The sequence below is a fragment of the Microcaecilia unicolor genome, chromosome 11, assembly GCF_901765095.1.
Source record: "Microcaecilia unicolor chromosome 11, aMicUni1.1, whole genome shotgun sequence".
Lineage (NCBI taxonomy): Eukaryota > Metazoa > Chordata > Amphibia > Gymnophiona > Siphonopidae > Microcaecilia > Microcaecilia unicolor.
Genome location: NC_044041.1, coordinates 31,652,365 through 31,676,350, shown reverse-complemented (window position 1 = coordinate 31,676,350; position 23,986 = coordinate 31,652,365). Strand labels below are relative to the sequence as shown.

Here is a 23,986-nt window from a genome sequence, read left to right as displayed (position 1 = left end):
CTGATTCTTCTGCCCTCTTTACTGTCATTGTACTTGTTTTCACAGTTCATTGTAAGCCGCTTTGAGGCTGCTTTAAGTAGTATAAAGCGGGGTATAAATGTTCTGAAATAAATAAATACATATATACATGCCTATCATAGGAGACAACTTTTCGTAATTATTGGGGGTGCTAAGCCCAATGGAAATAACCCCTCCCTCGACACACAAGGAATTTTCTCAATATTGGGGGTGCTCAAGCACCCACAGAGTCGGCTCCTATGATGCCTATGTTTACGCTGCCTAGATACTGAATCCCTCTACCACAGGTTTCTATGAAACCTCTGATACAAGAATTAATTTGTTCTTCCTCCTCATCAAGGATGTTAACTTTCTCTTTTTTTTCTCTCTCTCTTTCTTTCTTTCTTTATTTATTGCACTTGTATCCCACATTTTCCCACCTATTTGCAGGCTCAATGTGGCTTACAAAGACCTGTTATGGTATCGCCATTCCAGGGTAGAAGATACAATTGTTATTACAAAGAAAATGAGGATAATATGAAAGATCTAAGCAAACTCTGATTGGATTTCCTGGCCAATGCCCTCTACATGGGAAAAAGGTATAATTGAGTTAGGTATGGGTGTTCTTGTGAGAGAATCATCTGCCCATGGGATATAGAAAGGGTTCTGCAACTCCCTACCTGTGAGTGTCCCTCCAGCACCCACCTTGCCTGGAGTCTTGTTGCCATAGCAGCCTGGGCAAGAATTCCTGTGTAAGCTGCTGATGTACCACTTCTGAGATCTGCAGAGTGCCTGTACCTGATGATTTATGCATGTCAATAAAAGTATAAGTGCTTCTAATTTTGGGTGTTTTTCTGTATATGTGTTTTTGTGGTTTATTCACACATGTCATAAGAAAATCAAGAACCCACTAAGTATTGCCAGCAGCTGCTAATTATGTGTCATTTTGTATCATTCCCATTCATCCTATACCTCAAAATGGCAATTCCCTCATTAGCTATTTAATACAGTAATTAGCACGGCCAACAGTTAACACCCTGTCAGTGTGGGGTAACTCTTGTGTTAAACAGCTACTCAATTTTGTAAACAGGCTTTTAAGTCTACCCATTTCTCTTTCTACTGAAAAATTATAGATCCTACTTCATCTCTGTCTTTTCTTTCACTTCCCCAACAAAGGAGATTTATTCTTTACTAGCTACTATCCAGCTAATTTAAGATATTTACCACCTTATGAACCATCTCAAAACTACTGATTATTAGTAAGCCTTCGGTGGGAAGCAATATCCTTTCAATATGTTCATAATAAATATGTATGTGAAAGACACCATATCATTAGGTATGTCCTGATGACAGAACTAAGAACCAATGCTTTATTAGCACTTCATCCATTGAATTTATTTATTTTATTAGATTTAGCTCAAGTCTTTTACTACTACTACTAAACATTTCTAGAGCGCTACTAGGGTTACACAGCGCTGTACAGTTTAACAAAGAAGGACAGTCCCTGCTCAAAGGAGCTTACAATCTAAAGGACGAAAGGTCAAGTTGGGGCAGTCTAGATTTCCTGAATAGAGGTATAGTGGTTAGGTGCCAAAGGCGACATTGAAGAGGTGGGCTTTGAGCAAGGATTTGAAAATGGGCAGGGAGGGGGCTTGGCATATGGGCTCAGGGAGTTTATTCCAAGCATGGGGTGAGGCGAGGCAGAAAGGGCGGAGCCTGGAGTTGGCGGTGGTGGAGAAGGGTACTGAAAGGAGGGATTTGTCTTGAGAGCGGAGGTTACGGGTAGGAACGTAAGGGGAGATGAGGGTAGAGAGGTAAGGAGGGGCTGCAGATTGAATGCATTTGTAGGTTAGCAGGAGAAGCTTGAACTGTATGCGGTACCTGATCGGAAGCCAGTGAAGTGACTTGAGGAGAGGGGTGATATGAGTATATCGGTCCAGGCGGAAGATAAGACGTGCAGCAGAGTTCTGAATGGATTGAAGGGGGGATAGATGGCTAAGTGGGAGGCCAGTGAGGAGTAGGTTGCAGTAGTCACGGCGAGAGGTAATGAGGGAGTAGATGAGAGTTTGGGTGGTGTGCTCAGGGGAAAGGGCGAATTTTGCTGATGTTATAGAGGAAGAAGCGACAGGTCTTGGCTATCTGCTGGATATGCGCAGAGAAGGAGAGGGAGGAGTCGAAGATGACTCCGAGGTTGCGGGCAGATGAGACGGGGAGGATGAGGGTGTTATCAACTGAGATAGAGAGTGGAGGGAGAGGAGAAGTGGGTTTGGGTGGGAAGACAATAAGCTCGATCTTGGCCATGTTCAGTTTCAGGTGGCGCGGTTGGACATCCAGGCAGCAATGTTGGATAAGCAGGCCGATACTTTGTCCTGGGTTTCCGCAGTGATGTCTGGTGTGGAGAGATAAAGCTGGGTGTCGTCAGCATAAAGATGATATTGGAAACCATGAGATGAGATCAGGGAGCCCAGGGAAGAGGTGTAGATTGAAAAAAGAAGGGGTCCAAGGACAGATCCCTGAGGAACTCCAAAAGAGAGTGGGATGGGGGTGGGGGAAGAACCATGAGAATGTACTCTGAAGGTACGGTGGGAGAGATAAGAGGAGAACCAGGAGAGGACAGAGCCCTGGAACCCATAGGAGGACAGTGTGGCAAGAAGTAAATTGTGATTGACAGTGTCAAAAGCGGCGGATAGGTCGAGGAGGATGAGGATGGAGTAGTGGCCTTTGGATTTGGCAAGGAAGAGGTCATGGCAGACTTTAGATAGCGCCGTTTCTGTTGAGTGTAAGGGGCGAAAGCCAGATTGAAGCGGATCGAGGATCGCATGAGAGGAGAGAAAATCAAGGCAACGGCTGTGTACGGCGTGTTCAAGTAACTTGGAGAGGAAGAGTAGGAGGGAGATGGAGGGACAGGTAGGGTCAAGTGAGGTGAAATTAGGTCTTACCTGCTAATTTTCTTTCCTCTAGACCCTCCAGACCGGTCAAGACGCGTGGGTTATGTCCTCCTACCAGCAGAGGGAGACTGAGAAACACTGAGCTTTTGAATACTGTATATATAACCTGTGCAGTACATCCACTAGCCAGTATAACCCTGACAAAGCAGAGAAAACCAAAACACCAACTACAACTAACTACCCTGTACGTGGTCACTGCCAACTGGACACTTTCTTCATCTCTTTCATTGTGCCCTTTTTATTGTGTGTGCGTCCACAGGTGGACTCTCAAACACGGTCACACCTAACCAGACTCATAACAACAAAAGTCTGAAACCATAGAAATCACACTCAACAGCTGCCAAGATAGAACAACAGAAAGACCAGACTAAAACAAACCTCCTGGCCTAAAGTACAGACAGGGCGGGCCTTGACCGGTCTGGAGGGTCTAGAGGAAAGAAAATTAGCAGGTAAGACCTAATTTCACCTTCCTCCACGACCCTCCAGACCGGTCAAGACGCGTGGGAAGTACCAAAGCAGTAACATCCTAAGGGCGGGATCCACGAAGGCCAGAGGTCAACACTGCAGCCCCAAAGCCTGCCTCATCCTTGGCATGTACATCAATCCTGTAATGTTTAACAAACGAATGCAAAGACGACCAAACCGCCGCTCGACAAATATCTAACGGCGGAATCATACTACTCTCCGCCCAGGAGGTCGCCATTCCCCTGGTAGAATGAGCCGAAAATTCCTTAGGAACCACGCGACCCTTCAGCAAATATGCCGACGCAATTGACTCCTTCAACCATCTAGCTATAGTAGCTTTGGAAGCTGCCGCGCCCTTTCTTGCACCATCATGGAGAACGAACAAGCGATCCGACAGTCTATAGTGCCGAGTTCTGGAAATGTAACAGCGCAAGACTCTTCGCACATCTAACTTGGCCAGTCGCCGCTGCTCCGCATCCCCCGCCAAATCACCCAAAACTGGCAAGGAAATAACTTGATTCACATGAAACTCTGACACCACCTTGGGCACAAAGGACAGCACCGGGCGCAACGAAACCTTCTCCTTGGAAAAGGACAAAAAGGGTTCTCTACAAGACAAAGCCTGAAGTTCCGACACCCGCCGGGCTGAAGTAATAGCCACCAAGAACACAGTCTTTAGGGACAGATCCTTATCCGAAACCGAAACCAAGGGCTCAAACGGCGGTCTCACCAAAGCCTCCAGCACGAGATTCAAATCCCACGGAGGTACCATCCGCCACCGTGGCGGACGCAGTAACTTAACACCCTTCAAAAACCGCACCACATCCGGACTAGAAGCTAACGACTTCCCCTGGATCTTCCCACGAAAACACGACAAAGCTGCCACCTGCACCTTCAAAGAGACAGGGCCAGACCCCTGTCCCATACCATCCTGCAAAAACTCCAAGACATCTGTTACCGACGCTTGAAAGGGAAGAACTTGTCTACCTACACACCAATGCTCAAATACTCTCCAGACCAGGACATACGCCAACGAAGTGGACTGCCTACGCGAACTCAACATCGTATCGATAACTCTGGACGAAAAACCTTTCTTCCTTAACCTGTGCCTCTCAAGAGCCAGGCCGTAAGCGAGAACCGATCCGGATCCGGCATAACTATCGGTCCCTGACACAACACCCCTGCCTCTGACAACGGCAGAGGATCCGCTACTGCCAACCGAACCAGATCTCCGTACCACGGCCGACGCGGCCAATTCGGGGCTACCAAAATCACTTGACCGGGGTGCCGAGCAATGCGCTGAATCACTCGACCGACCAACGGCCACATGGCGGAAACACATACAGCAACTCCTGCGGCCAAGGCATCAGGAGCGCGTCTATGCCCTCCGTTCGAGGATCCCTCCGCCGACTGAAAAACCTCTGAACCTGAGAATTGTGGGCTGTTGCCATGAGATCCATCACGGGAAGTCCCCAGACCGACACAATGCGATTGAACACTGCCCACTGAAGCGCCCATTCTCCTGGGTCCAGAGAATGCCTGCTTAGGTAGTCTGCCTCCACGTTGTCCACTCCAGCCACATGTGCCGCAGAGAGCGCTAGAAGATGAACCTCCGCCCATTGACACAACAGCGCCGCCTCCTCCGCGACCGCCTGACTCTTTGTGCCCCCCTGACGGTTGACATAAGCCACGGCGGTGGCGTTGTAGCAGAACACCCGGACTGCCTTCCGCACCAGCAGACTCTGAAACGCCAGCAGCGCCAGCCGAATGGCCCGAGTTTCCAAACGATTGATGGACCACTGAGCTTCTACCTGAGACCAACGACCTTGAGCTACTGACCGAGACAATGAGCTCCCCAGCCCTGAAGACTGGCGTCTGTGACGAGGACCACCCACTGTGGAGCCTCCAACGGCATTCCCTTGTCCAGATTTCCTGGGTTTAGCCACCACCGGAGACTGAGGCGTGGGCTTATCGGCAGCTGAAGACACACGTCCAACCCCTGCGACAGGGGTGACCACCGACTGAGAAGAGCTGACTGCAACTGCCGCATATGCGCCCGGGCCCACGGAACTACTTCTATGGTGGCCGCCATCAACCCCAGAACTTGCAGATACTCCCGGGCCGTCGGAGCCGCCTCCGACAGGAACAGACGAATCTGATCCTGCAACTTGCGAATCCGAGGGCCCGGCAGGAAGACTCGACCGTTCCTGGTGTCGAAAAGCACCCCCAGATATTCCAGCGACTGTGACGGCACCAGGTGACTCTTGGCGAAGTTCACTACCCAGCCCAGAGACTGAAGAAACTGCACCACCCGAGCAGTAGACACCTCGCTCTCCGACTGGGACTTGGCCCGAATCAACCAATCGTCCAGGTACGGGTGTACCAGAATACCCTGCTTCCGCAAGGCCGCCGCCACTACAACCATGATCTTGGAAAATGTTCGAGGGGCCGTTGCTAATCCGAAAGGCAGAGCACAAAACTGAAAATGCTTTCCTAAAACCGCAAAGCGCAGAAATCGCTGATGAGCGGCCCGAATGGGAATGTGCAGATAAGCCTCCGTCAAATCCAAAGACTTGAGAAACTCCCCTTCCTGCACCGCGACAATGACCGACCTCAATGTCTCCATGCGAAAAGAGGGGACTCTTAGAGCTGCATTGACCGCCTTCAGATCTAGGATAGGCCGAAAGGCGTCCTCCTTCTTTGGGACCACAAAATAAATTGAATAGCAGCCCAAGCGACGCTGAGCGGGGGGAACAGGGACCACCGCCCCCAGACTGATCAAACGAGCCAGAGTGTCCCGTACCGCTTTTCGCTTGAGCCTCGAATGACAAGGAGACTCCAGAAACCTTTCGGGAGGCGAGCCGTCGAACTCCAGAGCGTATCCGTCTCGCACCACCTCGAGAACCCATTGATCCGCAGTGACTTGGACCCAGTCCTGGTAAAACAGACTCAGCCGAGCCCCTACCCGAACCAGAGCCTGGGCCCGCACACCTTCATTGCGAACTACGCCCCGACACCTGTCCTCCTGCGGGAAAATCACGCCCGCCGCGCCGTTTGCCCCGAAAGGACTGAGTGCGCTGAAAGAACCGACCTCTAAAGGAGCCACTAGTCCTCCCGGGCCTATACCGGCGAGCCTCCTTAAACCGACCTCGGGAGGAAATACCCCTGGAAGCCGCCTTAGGACGAAAATCTGGAAGACGAGGGGCCTTGGCATCACTGAGTCCGCGCACCAACTTATCCAAATCCTCACCAAAAAGCATGGACCCCTTAAAGGAAGCGAACAAAGCTTGGCTTTGGAAGCCGCATCTGCGACCCAACCTCGCAACCACAGTGCCCTATGTGCCCCCACCAGCATGGCCATATTCTTGGCCGAGGCAACGAGCAAATCATAAAGCGCATCCGACAAAAAGGACGATCCCATTTCCAATTTGGCTAATTCCTGTACCCCGGAGGTCCCAACCTCCACCGAATCATCAAGCAGCTTCTCGGCCCAGCGGAAACACCCACAGCAACCAGCCCCCACAAACCGAGGCCTGCAGGGCCAGGGCCGACAATCGAAACTCCGCTTGAGGAAGGCCTCAAGCCTCCTATCCTGGGATCCCGGAGAGCAGTCCCCTCCGTCCACCGGAATAGCCGTGGCTTTGTAACTGCTGTCACCACCGAATCTACTGTGGGTGCCTTAAAGGAATCTCTATCTTCCTGTGGGAGCGGATACAATCTAGACATTGCTTTAGACACTTTACAGGGAGAATCCGGCGAATGCCACTCTTGAAACACCATATCCCGGATGTCCTTATTCATGGGAAAAGACTTAGCCTGCCGCTGAATCCCCTTAACCAAGGGGTCCACCTGTCTAGCCTCCCCCAAAGACGCCTCTGGCTGCTCAAACTTAACGGTAGAAGAGACCTGCTCAATGAGCTCCGCAAGCTCCTCCCTGTGAAAAATCCGCACTACGGAGGGGTCCTCCCCAGGGACCACCAACTCCGGATCCTGAGAACCCTCAAATCCCTCAGGGTCCCCTACATCACTAAAAGCACCTTCGGAACCTACAGGAGAGAATCCCTCCTCTTCGTCCCACTCAAAACGAGGCCTCTTAGGCACTGCCGCACTAGGCCCCTCCCCTAAAGGTGTGGGTCCTGCTTTCCAAGCTTGATAGAGGGTCCATACAAAATCCGGAGGAAAACAAACGCCTCCTGTACCCTCAGGCACCCCCTTCTGTACCGATCCGGGAGCAGCAGGGCCAAAAACAGCTGATTCCGCGGGACGCGCGGAATCCAAAATGGCGGACGTTCCCGCCAAAACTAAATTCGCCGAAATCGTCCCTGCCGATGCTCCTGCCGCCCCCGACACCCCCGCACTCGCTGGGACTTCCGCACTCAATACCGGGGGTGCCGCCATCGGCGAGGCCTGCTTCGGGTCGCCGCACAACCGGCACTGACCCCCCGGAGCTTCTACTCCTCGGCGCGAGCACGCACGACAGCAAAGGAGTTTGCCTGCCATGACCCCGAAGCTCCCAACACGCTGTGCAAAGCGGCGCCAAAAGAAATCTCTCACTCACCGCTTCCCCAGCACAGGCACTCGCACTGCTCTCACTCGCTACTAACAGTGAACGAACCTGCCGTCCGTTCCTATGAAGGAAAAGCTTCAGATAGCTCTTAAAGAGACATCACCCAAATTTTTGGCAGCTGAGGAGTGAGGGGCTCTCAAGGCTACAATATTAGAAAAGCAGCCGAGGCACAAAGCTGCCAGAGTCTCCAAAGAGAGCAGCACAGGGGGAGGGACCTGAACACAGGTGTGACACCCCAGGGGGGAAAAACTGGGCCCCACCAGACCCAGGGCCCCGAAGCACTTAATTTTTTTTTTTTTTTTTTTAAACCACGTACAGGGAATAGTCAGAACACATTAAATTTGGCAATCAGAGAATAAATCCCCTAACCGTATAATCCAGCTACCTCACCGGACTATTGAAGACTGCACAGGCTGTCCATCTACCTCTGCTGAGACTGAGAAAATACTGGCTAGTGGATGTACTGCACAGGTTATATATACAGTATTCAAAAGCTCAGTGTTTCTCAGTCTCCCTCTGCTGGTAGGAGGACATAACCCACGCGTCTTGACCGGTCTGGAGGGTCGTGGAGGAATGTTTTTTTGAGGAGTGGTGCGACTACAGCATGCTTGAAGGTGTCAGGGACAGTTGCAGTGGAGAGAGAGAGGTTGAGGATATGACAGATGGGGGAGGTGACAGTAGGAGAGATGGTGTTAAGTAAGTTGGTGGGGATGGGGTCAGAGGAACAGGTGGTGCATTTCAAGAAGGAAAGAAGATGGGCGGTTTCCTCTTCGGTGATATCAGAAAACAAGGAGGAGGCCTGGGTTGGTTGGTTGAGGGAGTGGGTTATAGGGTGAAGAGGAGGAGATGGTTTGGTGGTGAATTCGAGGTTGATTTTCTGCACTTTGTTGTGGAAGTAGTCAGCCAGTGATTGAGGAAAGAGTGAGGGGGGGGTGGGAGCGGAGGGCACTTTGAGGAGACAGTTAAGGGTGGTGAAAAGACGACGAGGGTTAGAGCTGAGAAAATTAGTCTTTTCATTGGTAACTTAAGGTGAATTACATTCAGGCATATGAGGTAGTTCTCTGTCTCCAGAGGCTCTTCAAGGGCCCTTTTTACTAAACTGAGCTAGCGATTTCCGGTGCGGCAAATGACAAAGCCCATTCAATTTCTATGGGCTTTCTCTCATTTGCTGTGTGGGAATCGCTAGCACAGTTTAGTAAAAGTAGCCTTAAGTTTGTAACTGAGGCAAAAGATGCTGAAGCGACTTGCACAGTGTCACAAGGATCATGTGTGAGATTTGAACTCTGGCTTTCCTGGCTCTCTGCTCACTAAACTGATTGTCCAGATTAGACCTCTAGTTGGTAAGAAACATGTTGCTTTAGATCCCATAATTTGCTAAAATTAAAAATATTTCTTTCCTTTAGAAGTGGAGGAGTGGCCTAGTGGTTAGGGTGGTGGACTTTGGTCCTGGGGAACTGAGTTTGATTTCCACTTCAGGCACAGGCAGCTCCTTGTGACTCTGGGCAAGTCACTTAACCCTCCATTGCCCTAGGTACAAAGTGAGCTCATTAAAAGTCACCATCATTTACCAGCTTCCCATTTTTTTGTTAAGTGAGGCTAGGTTTATTTATCTCAATTTCTTTAGAACTACTCCTTCACCAAGAAATAACTGAATATAAATTAGTGGAGCTATCAGTATCTCTCCAACTTACAGTACTAACCTAGAATCTATTTTCCATGGTCCCATTGACTTGGTTACTTTGTTATGTTAAGTCCATGCAAACTCTTCCTCCTGTGAATGGAGTAGGATCTTCCTCCTCCCTCCCCCCCCCCCCTCCATTTACATTTTGCATGATTTAGTATGATTGCTTTGAACTTTGCAGTATTACAAATTATTTCACTAAATCCCAAATTAAAAAAACATAACACGCAAATGGATTCCCTCTGAACAAAGATATAATTTCTTTTAAGTCCAGCTCAGTTTTCCTTTTATCAAACTGCTGCACTTACAACAAAGGAAGAGTGAATCCTTTATGCACAAAATATGTAAAATATTTTTGAAATGTATACATTCTATGCAACTGTTTTAAAAAAGTGTTTCCCTAAAAAGAAAATCTATAAATCTATAGTGTAGGCAAATTCAATCTCTACTCAGGTAAAGTTTTTAAGCACAAACCATACAAACATTCATCCTAAATTTCCTCTATGATTTTTCAATCATGTTTGACTAATTAACATTTATGCTACTCTCGCTGTGAAACACCTTTGTACATCAGCAATAAATTATAGACAGTATACTAGCTGGGATCAAGATTTTACATTTAGCTTGGGCCAATCCCGAGTGATCAGAGTGACCTGCCTCAAATGCAGCCAGATTCGATGCAGAACCATGCCAATCATGGGCCAAGATGGAAAAACATACAGCAGAGTATGCTGGAGAAGTTCATTGATCCCCTCCGAGCTGAGCTCCTTTCTTCTGCTGAAAAAGCGGGCGACCTTGGCATTGCGCTGAGTCACCATGAGGTCCATCTCTGCATTATGTGACCCCACAAGCATACCTGGAAAGCCAAAAGTGCCAGCTAAATTGCACACAACTCCTTGCAGTTAATGGGCCACCATGCCTTCTCCTCCAACCAGAACCCTTGAACATGGAGGTGGAGGCAGTGAGCCCACCCGGATAGGCTGGCATCGGTCACCAATACCATCCAACGGCACCCCCACCCCTGCAGAAATGCCAGGAATCCAGCCACCATGTCATGCTGCGCCTCCCTGCCGGAGTCCATGGAAGGCGTCGCTGATAATCCTGGAACACTGGAGACCACCAGTTCAACAGGGATTGCTGCAGAGGGTGCACGTGCATCCTTAGCCAAGGGACCACCTCCAAGGTCACCGCCATCAAACCCAGTACCTGGACATAACCCCAGGTGTGGGGATTCTGCTGCCACAGCAAATGCCAGATCTGGACCTGAAGTTTGAAATCCTCTGTTCCGCCAAGAACACTCTCCCCAAAGCAGTACTGGAGCACATCCAGAGATACTCGAGAGAGTAGGAAGGACGAAGATGACTCGTAGGAAGATTGATCACCCAGCCCAGGGACCATAAAAGAGCCATGACCCTGTCAATGACCTGCCTGCTCTCACACTGAAGTTCAAATGAGCCAATCATCTACAAACAGATGGACCTTAATACCTTGCTTTTGGAGGCAGGCAACTACCACTACCATGACCTTGGAAAAGGTACATAGAGCCATCACTAATCCAAATGGTAGCGCCTGAAACTGAAAGTGATGACCCAGAGCAGCAAATGCAAGAAATGCTGATGAGGGGGCCAAATCAGAACGCGTAGGTATGCCTCCTTCAGATCCAGAGTGGTTGAGAAACTCCCCCCAGCTGGACCGCTGACAGCACAGACTGCAATAACATCTCCATACGAATGTGGTGGACCCGGAACAGATTAGCCCTCTTGCAGTATTAATACCAGACGGTAAGAGCCTCCTTTCTTGGATACCACAAATTAAGTTTAATAGCACCCCTGACAGAGTACCTGTGGCTGAATTGGCACTACTGCCACCAATTCCTACAAAGGAGTGCGGTCCAAAACGCCTCCTGCTCAGGGCCGCCGAGAGACTGAGTTGGGCCCAGGCAGCCCCCCCCCCTCCAAGAATCGCCACCACCCAACCCCCGCCTCCCCCAATCGCAATTGCTGTTGCCTCTCTCTCCTGCTCCCAGGCCGCCAGCGCTGCAGTCCCCAGTCTCCAACTACCTTCCCTCAGCTCCTGTTTGCCATTTGACCCCCTTCATTTAAAACAAAAAAATCTCGAAATCGGCAGCAAAGCGCCTTCTGTGTGAAAGCGGCAGATCGTCACGGGCAGGCCTTCCCTCACTGTGTCCCGCCCTCACGGAAGTTACATCAGAAGAGGGTGGGACACAGTGAGGGAAGGCCCGCCCGAGGGGATCTGCCATTTTCACACAGAAGGTGCTGCGCTGCTGATTTTGAGATTTTTTTTTTTAATGAAGGGCATTGAATGGCAGACAGAAGGGAGCTGAGGGAAGGTAGATGGAGACTAGGGACTGCGGCGCCAGTGGCCTGGGAGCAGAAGAGTTTGAGAGACCCTGGTGCCGGGCCCTCCTTGGAGTCCCGGGCCCAGGGAATTTTGCCCTCTCTGTCCCCCCTCTCGGCGACCCTGTTCCTGCTTTGCCAAAGCGCAGCAGAAAAAATCATCAATGGGAGAGCAAAACTCTAATTTGTAACCTTCTCAGATGATCTCTGATCTAACATAATTTGGGTCCACTCCTCGTAAAAGAGGCTCACGGAAGAGTGGACTGGCACCCCATCATTGTGCCGATCCGGTGGCCGCTCCAGCCTGAGGCGGCTGGCCAATTGTCTAAGCGAAAGAACTGAAGCTGCTGGAATATGGACTTGGTAAAGGAGGACGACAAGGAGAAGACCTCCCTGGTTGATACCGTCGGGTGTCCTTCAAACAAGACCAGGACTAAGGTATCCAGAACGTCGATTTAGGCTTGTCCTTCGGCAACCTCTGCATTTTAGAATTGCCCAGATCTTTAACTGAATTCTCCAAATCCTCCCCAAAGAGAAGGGCACCCTGAAAGGGCAGGTTGGAAAGGCGTTGTTTAGAGACAGCAGCAGGCGGTCACCACCAAAGCCATCTTGCTTGGCTGAAGTTCTCACCAAATCATACAAAGAACCAATTAAGCATGCCAGACTCAAGAGACAAGGCAGACTGACTCCGTCAAAATGTCAGTGTCCTCAGGGAGAGCCTGACTCCCCGACTGGATCAGATTCCACTGTTAACGCAGGTGGTGTGACCACCGGGTGAGCCTGTTTCAACAGATAGGCATGGAGGAGGACGACGAATTTCAAGGTAAAAGGTTTGAGAACTGCCCCCCCCCGGGTGCCTGAATTCATGGACTGTGAGAGCCCCAACATCCCAAAGCAAGAGTCCCTGACTCCCAATGAGGTGCGTCCAAACCCAACTCTGCAGAGGCTGCCGCCAACTGGAGTAACAGCCATGGCCTCAGAACTGCCAGGGGCTGTGTCGGAGCGAGAACACTGAGGAGATTACGCTGGCAACTTTGAAGCGCAGGAAACATACAGTCCCTCAACAACACTGGGTCTCTCCAGGAACATCGTGTCAACGCAGCCTCCCAAACAGCAGCCCAACACTGCTCTCCGCTTGCCAGAGCACGAGCAGCGTTTCACCGCTTCTAAAGCCATTTCCAAAAGCAAAAAAGAAACAGGCACAGGAAATACTCACCCCTCTGATAGCCAGTGAAGAGCTTCCTGTCTGCTCCAGTTACTGCTGAAAAGAAACAAGATTCCCGCTCTCAAAGAACAGGCAGCCCAGCCTTTGCTTATAGCTGACCTGTGACCAAATCAATTAGTTATTTTTTTTCTTTTTTTAAACACAAACAGCCCCAAAAACGCTTCTCCCCCCCCCCCCCCCCCCCCCCCCCCAACTGAGAGGAAGGATGCATAGATCAGAAATTAGTGCTGGAGCATGGGATGGGGGAGGGACCTGGCACCACCAGGTGTACCCCCCTCCCCCCCCCCCAAAAAAAAAAAAAGCCAGCACCGCACAGCCTGGCACTCCCAAGCTCAACAGAACCTGGCTACCCAGAACTGGAGTGTCCGCCAAAGATGAATCCATGAGCTTGTGGAGAATCATCCACTGCCTATTGGAGACAGAGACATATTGAAGGTTCAGGAGAAATACCATCCTATAAGACAGGACTCATCTTCACCTGCTGGTAGATGATCACAACCCACAAATATCTGGATTCATTTGCTGCTGATGCAAAGGAAGTCTGATATAAGAATGCTTTCTTGATCTGTTCTAAAATGTCTATTTCTGATGCTGCATCATGTCATTAGTATAACTAAAATTCAATTTGCTTGTCTCCAGGTTTACTTTATTGATTGTATTTTATGCTTATAATTTTACTATTGTTATAAACAAATTACATTGTATTGACAGCATATCAAACTATACCAGTTAAGTCAGGGTAAAATCCTGACAATGGCATGCATCTTCTTTTCGCTAATCTTCAGCATCTCTATTACTAAAAGGTTTTGTTTTCAGAAGCGTACACGAGACCTAGTTTAGAAGGAAAATATCACGGATCTGCCACTCATGCTTTTTAAATTATATATTTCAGTAGCACTGTCTTTACCAGGAGTTTATTTATTTATTTATTTAAACCTTACCTTTTGGCTCAGTAATGACATGACTAACACCTAGTCTCTGACAAACATAATGAAAGGCTTGGTTTCCTGGATTACACCACTGGTCAATATAGTCATTAGAACATGTCCAGATCATGTTATTCATAGTATCATAACAAGCACCTGAAAGAAAAAGGAATAGTAAAATGTCATGAATTTCTCAATTATTTTACCCTTAACTCACAAAACTAAAGATTTAAATCTAAAACTACATGGATAAATTTAGCCCCAAAATCAAGAGATGTAAAGCTTAGGATTAATAAGGCACCAACTATATGCAGATGCACGACAATTAGTTTTGACTTTTTAGTGTCTTTGGCCAAAATTCATTACAGTGTGAAAGGATTAGTGAAATGGATATCCACTTTTAACACAGACAGGCAGGGATTGTTCATCTATATACACAAACCTTTATCCCATAAATGCAAGTGTGTATATTTGGATGACACTTGTATGATGACACCAGTATTTCCTTTTATCTTTGAGACTAATCAACGCACTCACGGGCTCTGAATGCAACTAGCATGCAAACATGCAAAAGAGGGCTCTTAGCGCAAGTAGCATGCACATGTATGCTAAACCTATTCATCCCCTATGATCATCGCCGCCTGGAAAATGGTGGCGCCCAGCCCTACCCAGCACATCCCAGGATGCACTGGGCAGGGCTGGGCACTGCCACTTTCCAGGCGGCGCCGATGGAAGAGGAGGGAGGCCACCTCCCTCCTCCAACTGAAGGTAGGGGGCGGGGAAGGACCGCTAGACCACCATGTGGGGTGGGGTGAGGGGGGGGGAATTGACCCACAGACCACCAGGGACATCTGAGGGATGCTAAGGGGGGCTGGAGACCCCCCCCCCGGATCTCCAGCCCCCCCCGGGGGGGGGGGTCAGAGGGACTGGAGGTCTGCTGGACCCCCAGCCCCTGTTTCGCTTGGCTCAGGGCGGGGGTAATTGGGGTCTGGTGGTCCCAAGGACCTCCAGCCCCTGTTTTTGCCAGGTCTGGGCTTTTGACAGCCCAGACCTGTCAAACAAGTGCAGGAGGATTGTGCCATGATCAGAGAGTGCATGCAATTATCTCTGATCATAGGTGCGGTAAAGTCCCGAGCTGTTCCAGCACTATTTTTAGAGCGTTGTTTGGAACAGCGTGGGCTTTTGATCATCTGCCCATCAAAGAATGTGACCATTGCCAAATAAAGGCAGAAGGGGGTTGGGGGAACTGAGCCCATGTCACTGTGAAAGGATACTGTCACAATAATATGATGTGTTTCTTACCAAGTCCTGGAACTAGCGCTCCTCGCCCAAGTGAGCTTCCTGCAGCATCAATGAGATCCGCTCGACTAGTGAACTGCCCATCAGAAATGTTATACACCAGACTAGAAGCAAGAACTTAGAAAAAAAGTTCTAATGACTACACGTAAATTGTCAGCCACTTGTTTCACAGATGTTCAAAGTGCATCTTAAAAACATACTGAAAGCAGATAGGTAAGCAAGCACAGAGGATAAATATAGATTAGACAAATTTCCACTAAAGTGCTACTGTATAGGTGTGAAATATCCCCAAAACAGACACTGGATATGAAAAGGTGTTCAGTTTCTACATCAGCTTGGTCTACAAATAGAAGAGCAAGCTGTTCCAGTGATTTCACACTTCCAGAATGATAAAAACAGGGAAAGAATTCTTGAATTGCTGGCAGCTGCAAGCAGCAAGAAACAAGCATGTGGAGGTATTCCATTCATTTACAATGAATGCACAAGGCTGTCTGTGATGGCAGTGTACACAGTCAGAAAGATTTTCCTTTAAATATGTTTTACTGAGTGATATCATATATTGAGGGGCATTTTCGACTTGACATCTAAATTCGATTTTGGACGTTTTACAAGAATGTCCAAAAATCAAGTAGTGAACATGGCAATTTTCAAACCAGAAAAATATCCAACTTTTTATTTCAAAAATGGCCATTGCTAGACGTTTTTTATGCTCGGTGTGTCTTTTAGGACCATTTTCGGGGGGGGGGGGGGGGGGGAGTCCAGGGGAAAAATGCACAAAAAAAAGCCACTGGGATGTGTGGGGGGCCAGCATTCTTAACAGACTGGTCACACAGACATCCCAGCAGAGCACCTAAGGGACACTGCAGTGGACTTCACATAAAAAGGTCCCAGGTACATATCTCATTTAGCCCTTTATATTGTATGGCAAGCCCTCCAAAACCCACCCAAAAACCTACTGTACCCAACTGTACACCACTACAATAGCCTTATGCCTAAAGGTATCACCTACATGTAGGTATAGTAGGTATTTAGTGTTTTTTGGAGAGCTTACATGTTCCACCACAAGTGCACCAGTTAAGAGTTGGCTATGGACCTGGGTCTCCTTCTCTACAGACCACTGTATTGACCACTAGGCTATACCTGGTACCTGCTTGCTGCTCTAATAGGAATGGCCATCATTATCTGAAGCTGTCATAGAACCTGGTACGTACTATCACATCTTAGAGTGCTGGGACGGAGTCAATGACCACTGGGGGAGTAAGGGGGGTTATGCCTTAATCCCTCCAGTGGTCATATGATCATTTAGGGCACCTTTGTTCACTTACTCATGACTGAAATAGGTCTAGCCAAAACCATCTTTATTTTGGCCCTAAATGTTTTCGTTTTTTTCCATTATTTGCAGAAAAACATCTATCTTTTCGTGCCACCGTGTAACACCCAAAACATGACCCGTTGAAATTTAAGCAAACTGTGGAGCAAAACGTCTAAAACTGGGGTGTTGAAAATCGCAACTTGGACATTTTTGAGAAAAAAAACGTCCTTCTGCCACCTTATGAAATAATTAACTAGGAGATTTAACTAGAGAATTGAACTTAGGTGTCCTGCATGTTACCACAAATCTGTATTGCTAAGACAAAAAAGACTAACCCAAAGAAATAAGGCTTGTTCAGATTAAAATAGATTTTTTTTTACTTTAACTTACATTTGATTCTGTTGAAATAAGACATTTTATAAGTTGAAATGAAACTTGTAGAATTGTAATTTAGAGTCATTTGTGTGCTGTCCATAGATGCTTAGCCGAAATTGGGTGGCGGAGCAGGTGGGGGGAAGAGGGGTTGGTGGTTGGGAGGTGAGGATAGTGGAGGGCAGACTTATACGGTCTGTGCCAGAGCCGGTGATGGGAGGCGGGACTGGTGGTTGAGAGGCGGGAAGTACTGCTGGGCAGACTTGTACGGTCTGTGCCCTGAATAAGGCAGGTACAAATCAAGGTAAGGTATACACATATGTTTGTCTTGTTGGCCAGACTGGATGGACCGTGCAGGTCTTTTTCTGCCGTCATCTACTATGTTACTATGTTTTGTTTTTTTTTTTTTACAAAGCATTCTTCTCATTTAGGTGGGATGACATTGATAACACTGTTCCCTTAAAACAACTAAGCATATGAAACTATATATGTGCTTCTATATTTTATGTCTCTTGGGATCCCAAAACAAAGTTATGCCATAGAAGTACTGTACACGTAGAAAAAAAACCAGCACTCAAATGTTAATGCTATTTTTAGAAACAAATGTGAGAGTAACCCAGCTGACCTCAGCAGTGACTCATTTCATACTGAGACCCAGCCCAGTGACTCACTACAATCTTCATCGGTCATACAACTTTTTATTATTTTCAAAACTTTTGTGCATTTTATACTATTTCATTCTTATATATAAAAGACACTACTTAGCTTGTTTGGTAATCTCTAAATCAAGCATAGTGGACCCACACAAACAAGCCAAGTAGCGTCTTTTATATAGGAATGAAATAGTATAAAATGCACAAAAGCTTTGAAAATAATAAAAAGTTGAATGACCGATGAAGATTGTAGTGAGTCACTGGGCTGGATCTCAGTATGAAACGAGTCACTGCTGAGGTCAGCTGGGTTACTCTCACATTTGTTTCTAAAAATAACATTAACATTTGAGTGCTGGGTTTTTTTCTACGTGTGATTTTTGTGCCCCCACTGTGTAATGATAGACTATTTCAATTGATAGATGTACTGAAGTCACTTGTGCCAGCCTGAATTCTGTGTTCAGAAAGGGCATGACTGCTGATGGTACCTTCAGTTGACGAACAGCATCTTTCTTTGTCCCATGCTTTTGCCATTGCAGCTCCTGGGATCTGGAAATCTTGCTGAAACCCCTCAGAGAATGTAAGATCTACCTCTGTTTTTGCAAAATAAACAAACTCAGACTTTGGGACACACCCAGCCAGTCAGGTTTGCAGGATATCCACAATGAATATGCATTAGATAGGTATATCTCAAGGACTGGGTTAAGATCCTCTGCTCTAGTTCATCGGATGCCTGGCTGCACCAAAGTGACGCATAGAAAAGGAAAAAAAAAAGGTCTCTTCTTATTCAAGGTTCCCCTTGCAGCTCAGTCAGCCTAGAACAAAAGCATATTTAGAGGGTCTTTTACTAAGGTGCGCTAGCATTTTTAGCTCGTACTAAAAACTCTAGTGCACCTTAGTAAAAGATGTCCTTAGTTAGGAACAGATTGAAGGAAAGAGAAGACTGAAGTGAAAGGAACAAGAAACATATCCAAGAGAGATCCATTTTAACAGTATCTCCTATTTTGTACCATTGTACCCATGAAAAGCATTGAGAAATAAGGGATCTGAAAAAAACAATACTGCTGTATCGCTCAAGTAACTCACTTTTTAAAGATGACAATCCACTGGTCCCACCAAACAGTGATCGTGTTGTTGAGCTGCCTGATCCTCCTGGAGGCGGAACCAACATTACCAAATATGTTCCACATGTATACATTGGGGTTTTTCTTAACATTTTTAGTGGCAGTCCACAACTTGTGTTTGTAGCTGAAATATGAACAGACTATATTAAAAATTAACTCCCTCCAAAATCTTATATGTAAAGATACATAGGTGTTCATTTTAGAAGCACCTATACAAATGTAAAAACAGTGGCCATCAGTGCTATTTAAATGTGTAGCCAATTTCAAGCAGGTGCTATCTACTCATTCATGGCCAGGAAGCTGAGATTCAAAGGAGGCCTGTCATAGCTATGTTTTGACAATACAAAATTAGGAATCAAAACATTACTAATAACTTTCTCAAATTATACATACAATAAAATAGAAAACCTAAGATACTAATTCTTAATGCAATATAATATACAAAATACAAACTTTATTTCAAACTCAGAGAATGTAATACTACTATTATATTAAGAAGTGCACTATAACATATGCCCCCCTCAAAAACTAACAAAAACTTCAATAGTCCATCATGAAATACTCTTAAAAACAATAAACCTTGTATTTCTCCAGTAGTCATCTCCCAGAGTCAAATAAGCAGATGACGCTGTATCCTATTCAATTCTTCAAGAATGATGAACAATTTTATTCCTCTCGTAATGATATCCAATTAGTTTTACCCTCTCTTAAAAGCTGTTTTTAGCCCAACACAAGGAGAAATTAGACCTTACCTGCTAATTTGCTTTCCTTTAGTCCCTCCGGACCAGCCCTGATGTGACTGATGGGTTGTGCACACCTTCCAGCAGGTGGAGACTGAGAAAACTGTATAGAGAGCCAATAAGAACCCTTGCCAGCTAGAGAAAGATCCAGTAATAAAGTACCAAAGCAGAAGGAAACAAAACAGGAAAGAAAATATCTGTGCATCCGAAAGCCTGAGAAGCCAACGGCACATTGCCAATACAGGGTGTGTGCCACAGAACAAATAGATTCCCAACAACATGCCTCAGCATATCATGCATAACAGATAATTTTTTTTCTCTCAACAATGGAACCGCAAACAAGTAACACAGCGCCCAAGAAACAAACATCAGATAACTGATGAAGACACAGAATATATGAAGGGAGGGATCTGGGCCAGTCTGGAGGAACTAAAGGAAAGCAAATTAACAGGTAAGGTCTAATTTCTCCTTCCTTAGCGTCCCTCCGGACTGGCCCAGAATGTGACTGATGGGACGTACCAAAGCATTAATATCATGGATGGAAACCTAGAAGCCCCGCCATTAAAAACACTTGTCTTGAAAACTACCTGCTGACGACCCAAGACATCCAATCGATGTTTAGAAAAGGAATGCAGAGAAGACCAAGTCGTCACCCTACAAATGTCCTCAGGAGGCAGCAGACAACACTCCGCCCAAGAAGTCACCTGACCTCTGGTAGAGTGGGCTTTAACTCCTTCTAGAATGGGTCTCCCGGACAGAAAATAAGCTGAGGTTGTCATTTCTTTAATCCAATGGGAAACAGTGGGCTTAGAAGCCATGAACCCTTTGCAAGACCCACCGATTAGAACAAACAATCAGACCGACGAAACTCCTACATAGACTTGACATAATGCTTCAGAACTCGTTTGACAGCCAAACATTTCAAGCACTGCTGCTCCTCGGATCCGGACAAAGAACCTAATACAGGCAACACCACCGGTTGAGACAAATGAAAAAGTGTCAACACCTTGGGTAGAAAAGAAGGAACTGGCCGCAAAACCACACAATCCAAGCTGAACTCCAAAAACGGCGACCTACACGAAAGAGCATATAACTCTGAGACTCGTCTAGCCAAGGCGACAGCCACTAAGAACACTGCCTTTAGAGTCAAATCCTTCAAAGTACAGGAAGATAAAGGCTCAAAGGGATGATTGATAAGAACCGAGAGCACAAAATTAAGGTCCCAGCGAGGAAAAGAGCAGCGAGTCAGAGTATATCCAGAGTACATCCGGGAGGCTAGCGAGAGTCTTTCCTTGGACACGACCTTGAAAACACGAAAGGGCCGCAATCTGCACCTTAAGGGAGGTCAAAGCCAGACCCTTGTCGAACCCACGCTGTAGAAAATCCAAAATCTGTGGGACAGACGCGCAAAAGGTAGATATACCAAGCTCTTCACACCACGCCTCAAAGATCCTCCATTTTCGAACATAATTCAAGGAGGTAGAGTGTTGACGAGAGCAAAGCATAGTAGCAACTATGTTTGCAGAGTAACCCTTCTTCGTTAACCTCGTCCGCTCAAGAGCCAGGCCGTAAGACAGAATCGACCCATGCACCAGAACACCTCGCGTGTCCGGAAGCCTGAGAGGATCCTCTACCAGAAGCCACCGAAGATTGGCGTACCACTGTTTGCGAGGCCAATCCAGCACCACCAAAATTACTCAGCCCCTGTGCATCTCGATTCCCTGAAGAAGGCACCCTATTAGAGGCCATGGAGGAAAGGCATAAAAAAGACCAGCTGGCCAGGGCTGAAGAAGCGCGTCTACCCCTTGCACCTTGGTTTCCTTGCGATGACTGAAGAACAAAGGAACTTTCGTATTGAGAGTGCAGGCAAAGAGATCCATCTTGGGAAGCCTCCAACACTTCACCACCTACCGAAAAGCTACATCGCTTAGAGCCCACGCCTCGGGATCTAGTGTGTTTTGATTTAGAAAGTCTGCCTGGACATTCTAGACTCCTGCTACATGAGCATCTGTCAGAGCGACCAGATGCACCTCTGAGCTGCAACACTTCCTGCTCCTTGTCTCCCCTTGCTGATTGATATAAGCTACCATCGTGGCATTCTCTGACATAATGCAGACTGATTCGCCCTCCAACAGATGGAGAAAGGCCTGGAGCGCTTGCAGGATTGCTCTGGTCTCCACCAGACTGATCAAGCAAGAGCTCTCCTAAGGGGACCAGAGGCCTTGTTCATACTGTCCCTGACAGTGAGCTCCCCCCATCCCTTTAGACTGGCATCCGTGATGACCACTATATCCAGCTGGGCTGCTCTAGAGGCATTCCCTTGGTCAGATTGGTGTCCCGTAGTCACCATCGAAGGCTGCTGCTCACCTGTGCTGGAAGAGATAATCTCTGATGTAGCTCATCCTTTTGCTGCGACCACCTTGATAGAAGAGACCTCTGCAGAGGCCTCATGTGAGCCCTGGCCCAGAGCACTGCCTTGATCGTCGCCACCATGGAGCCCAGGACTTAAAGATAATCCTTGACCATTGGCCTCAGGGACTGCAATAACTGGCGAATCTGGAGCTGCAGCTTGAAGATGCAAGCCAACGGAAGAAAAAACTCGGCCCTGCTGCGTGTCGAAACACACTCCTAGGTACTCCAACGACTGAGCAGGCTGCAGTTGACTTCTGCGCATTTACTACCCAACCTAGGGACTGCAAGAAGCCTACCACGCGAGCTGTGGCCTGAACGCTCTTCCTGGTAAGATTTTACTCTGATCAACCAATCATCCAAGTAAGGATGGACTAGAATGCCCTCTGTTCTGAGAGCTGCGGCCACCACAACCATAACCTAGGTGAATGTATGAGGGGCGGTCGCGAGCCCGAAGGGAAGAGCCCGAAACTGAAAATACTGGCCTAGCACCAGAAACCGAAGAAAATGCTGATGCACAGGTCAAATCGGGATATGCAAATAGGCCTCCATGAGGTTGAGAGTCGTCAGAAACTACCCGGGATGGACCGTCATAATGACCGACCACAAAGTCTCCATATGAAACGAAGGAACCCTGAGGGCCCAATTGACCACCTTGAGATCTAGAATCAGCCTGAAGGAACCCTCCTTCTTGGGAACCAGGAAATAAATGGAGTAATGACCTTTTTTTGAAGCTCTAGCAAAAGGAACGACAAATAGTCCAAAGATCGAGCAGTCTACACAGTGTCCCTGACAGTTCTGGCTTTCAGCAGAGAACAGCAGGGAAATTCCAAGAAAGCATCTGGCAAAGGACGCGCGAACTCTAAGGTGTATCCCGTCTCGAATAACCTTTAGAACCCACTGGTCGGAAGTAATATGGGCCCACCTCCCATAAAATTGCGCCAACCGAGCACCTACTGGAACCGGAGGCTGGGCCTACAAATCTTCATTGCTGAGGACGAGAGGAAACCAAGAAAGAAGTTCCCCTCTCCTGACCTCCTCTACGACTACCCTGAAAGGAGTGGGTCCTCTGGAAAAACCTGGAGCACTGAGAGCTGGGACCACCCTGCCCGGTCTATAGCAATGAAAGTCTCGGCCTCTACCACAGCCAGAAACACCACTACGTCCGGACCCCCTATGATGATCTTCAGGAAGCCTCGGGACTATAGTCTCCCCAAGGCTGTGGACCAGCTTGTCCAACTCATCACCAAACAGCAAGGAACCCTTAAAGTGAAATTTACTAAGCTTGGACTTAGAAGCCGCATCCTCCGACCAGCCACAAAGCCAAAGAGAGCGATGGGCCGACACAGATAAAGCCATAGACTTAGAAGAGAATCGAAGCAAATCATAAAGAGCATCTGCTAAAAAGGCTGAACCAATCTCTAATTTCACTACTTCAGCATCTATCGCAGAAAGATCATCTGAAGTGCGATCCAAGATCTTCTCAGACCAACAAAAACAGGCTCTAGCCACTAAAGAACCACAAATAGTCTTCAACAAGGATTCTATATGGTGATCTTGGACATCCTTCAGAACGGTACAACCATCTACAGGAACTGTATTACGCTTGGCGACCACGGAGACTACCACATCCACAACCGGAGGACGCAAAAGCTCTTTGTCTGAATCTGGGCCAGGAGAAAGCCACACCATAGATCTAGAAAGGCAGAATCAGGCACCTCACACTGTGCCTGAATGATGTCCCTAATATCTTGATGCATTGGAAAAGTCTTACCTGGCCTCCGAATACCCTTCACTAGTAAATCAACCCTTCTGGGCTCCACAGCAGAGCCTGCTGTTTCTCAAAATGCAAGGTAGTGGAGACAAGGGAAATAAGTTCCTCCAGATCATCTTTATGAAAAATTCTCAAATTCT

At 47.6% G+C, this 23,986-nt stretch overlaps 1 protein-coding gene across 1 annotated transcript in view; it reads right to left on the bottom strand.

Annotated features, from left to right (window-relative positions):
* The window catches only part of HECTD4 (HECT domain E3 ubiquitin protein ligase 4), a 467,625-nt gene that overhangs the window by 320,379 nt on the left and 123,260 nt on the right, over positions 1-23,986 (bottom strand). The window contains 3 exon segments of the mRNA XM_030218637.1: positions 14,182-14,322; positions 15,469-15,582; positions 18,886-19,047. Of these exon segments, the coding sequence (XP_030074497.1) occupies positions 14,182-14,322; positions 15,469-15,582; positions 18,886-19,047 (417 nt within the window).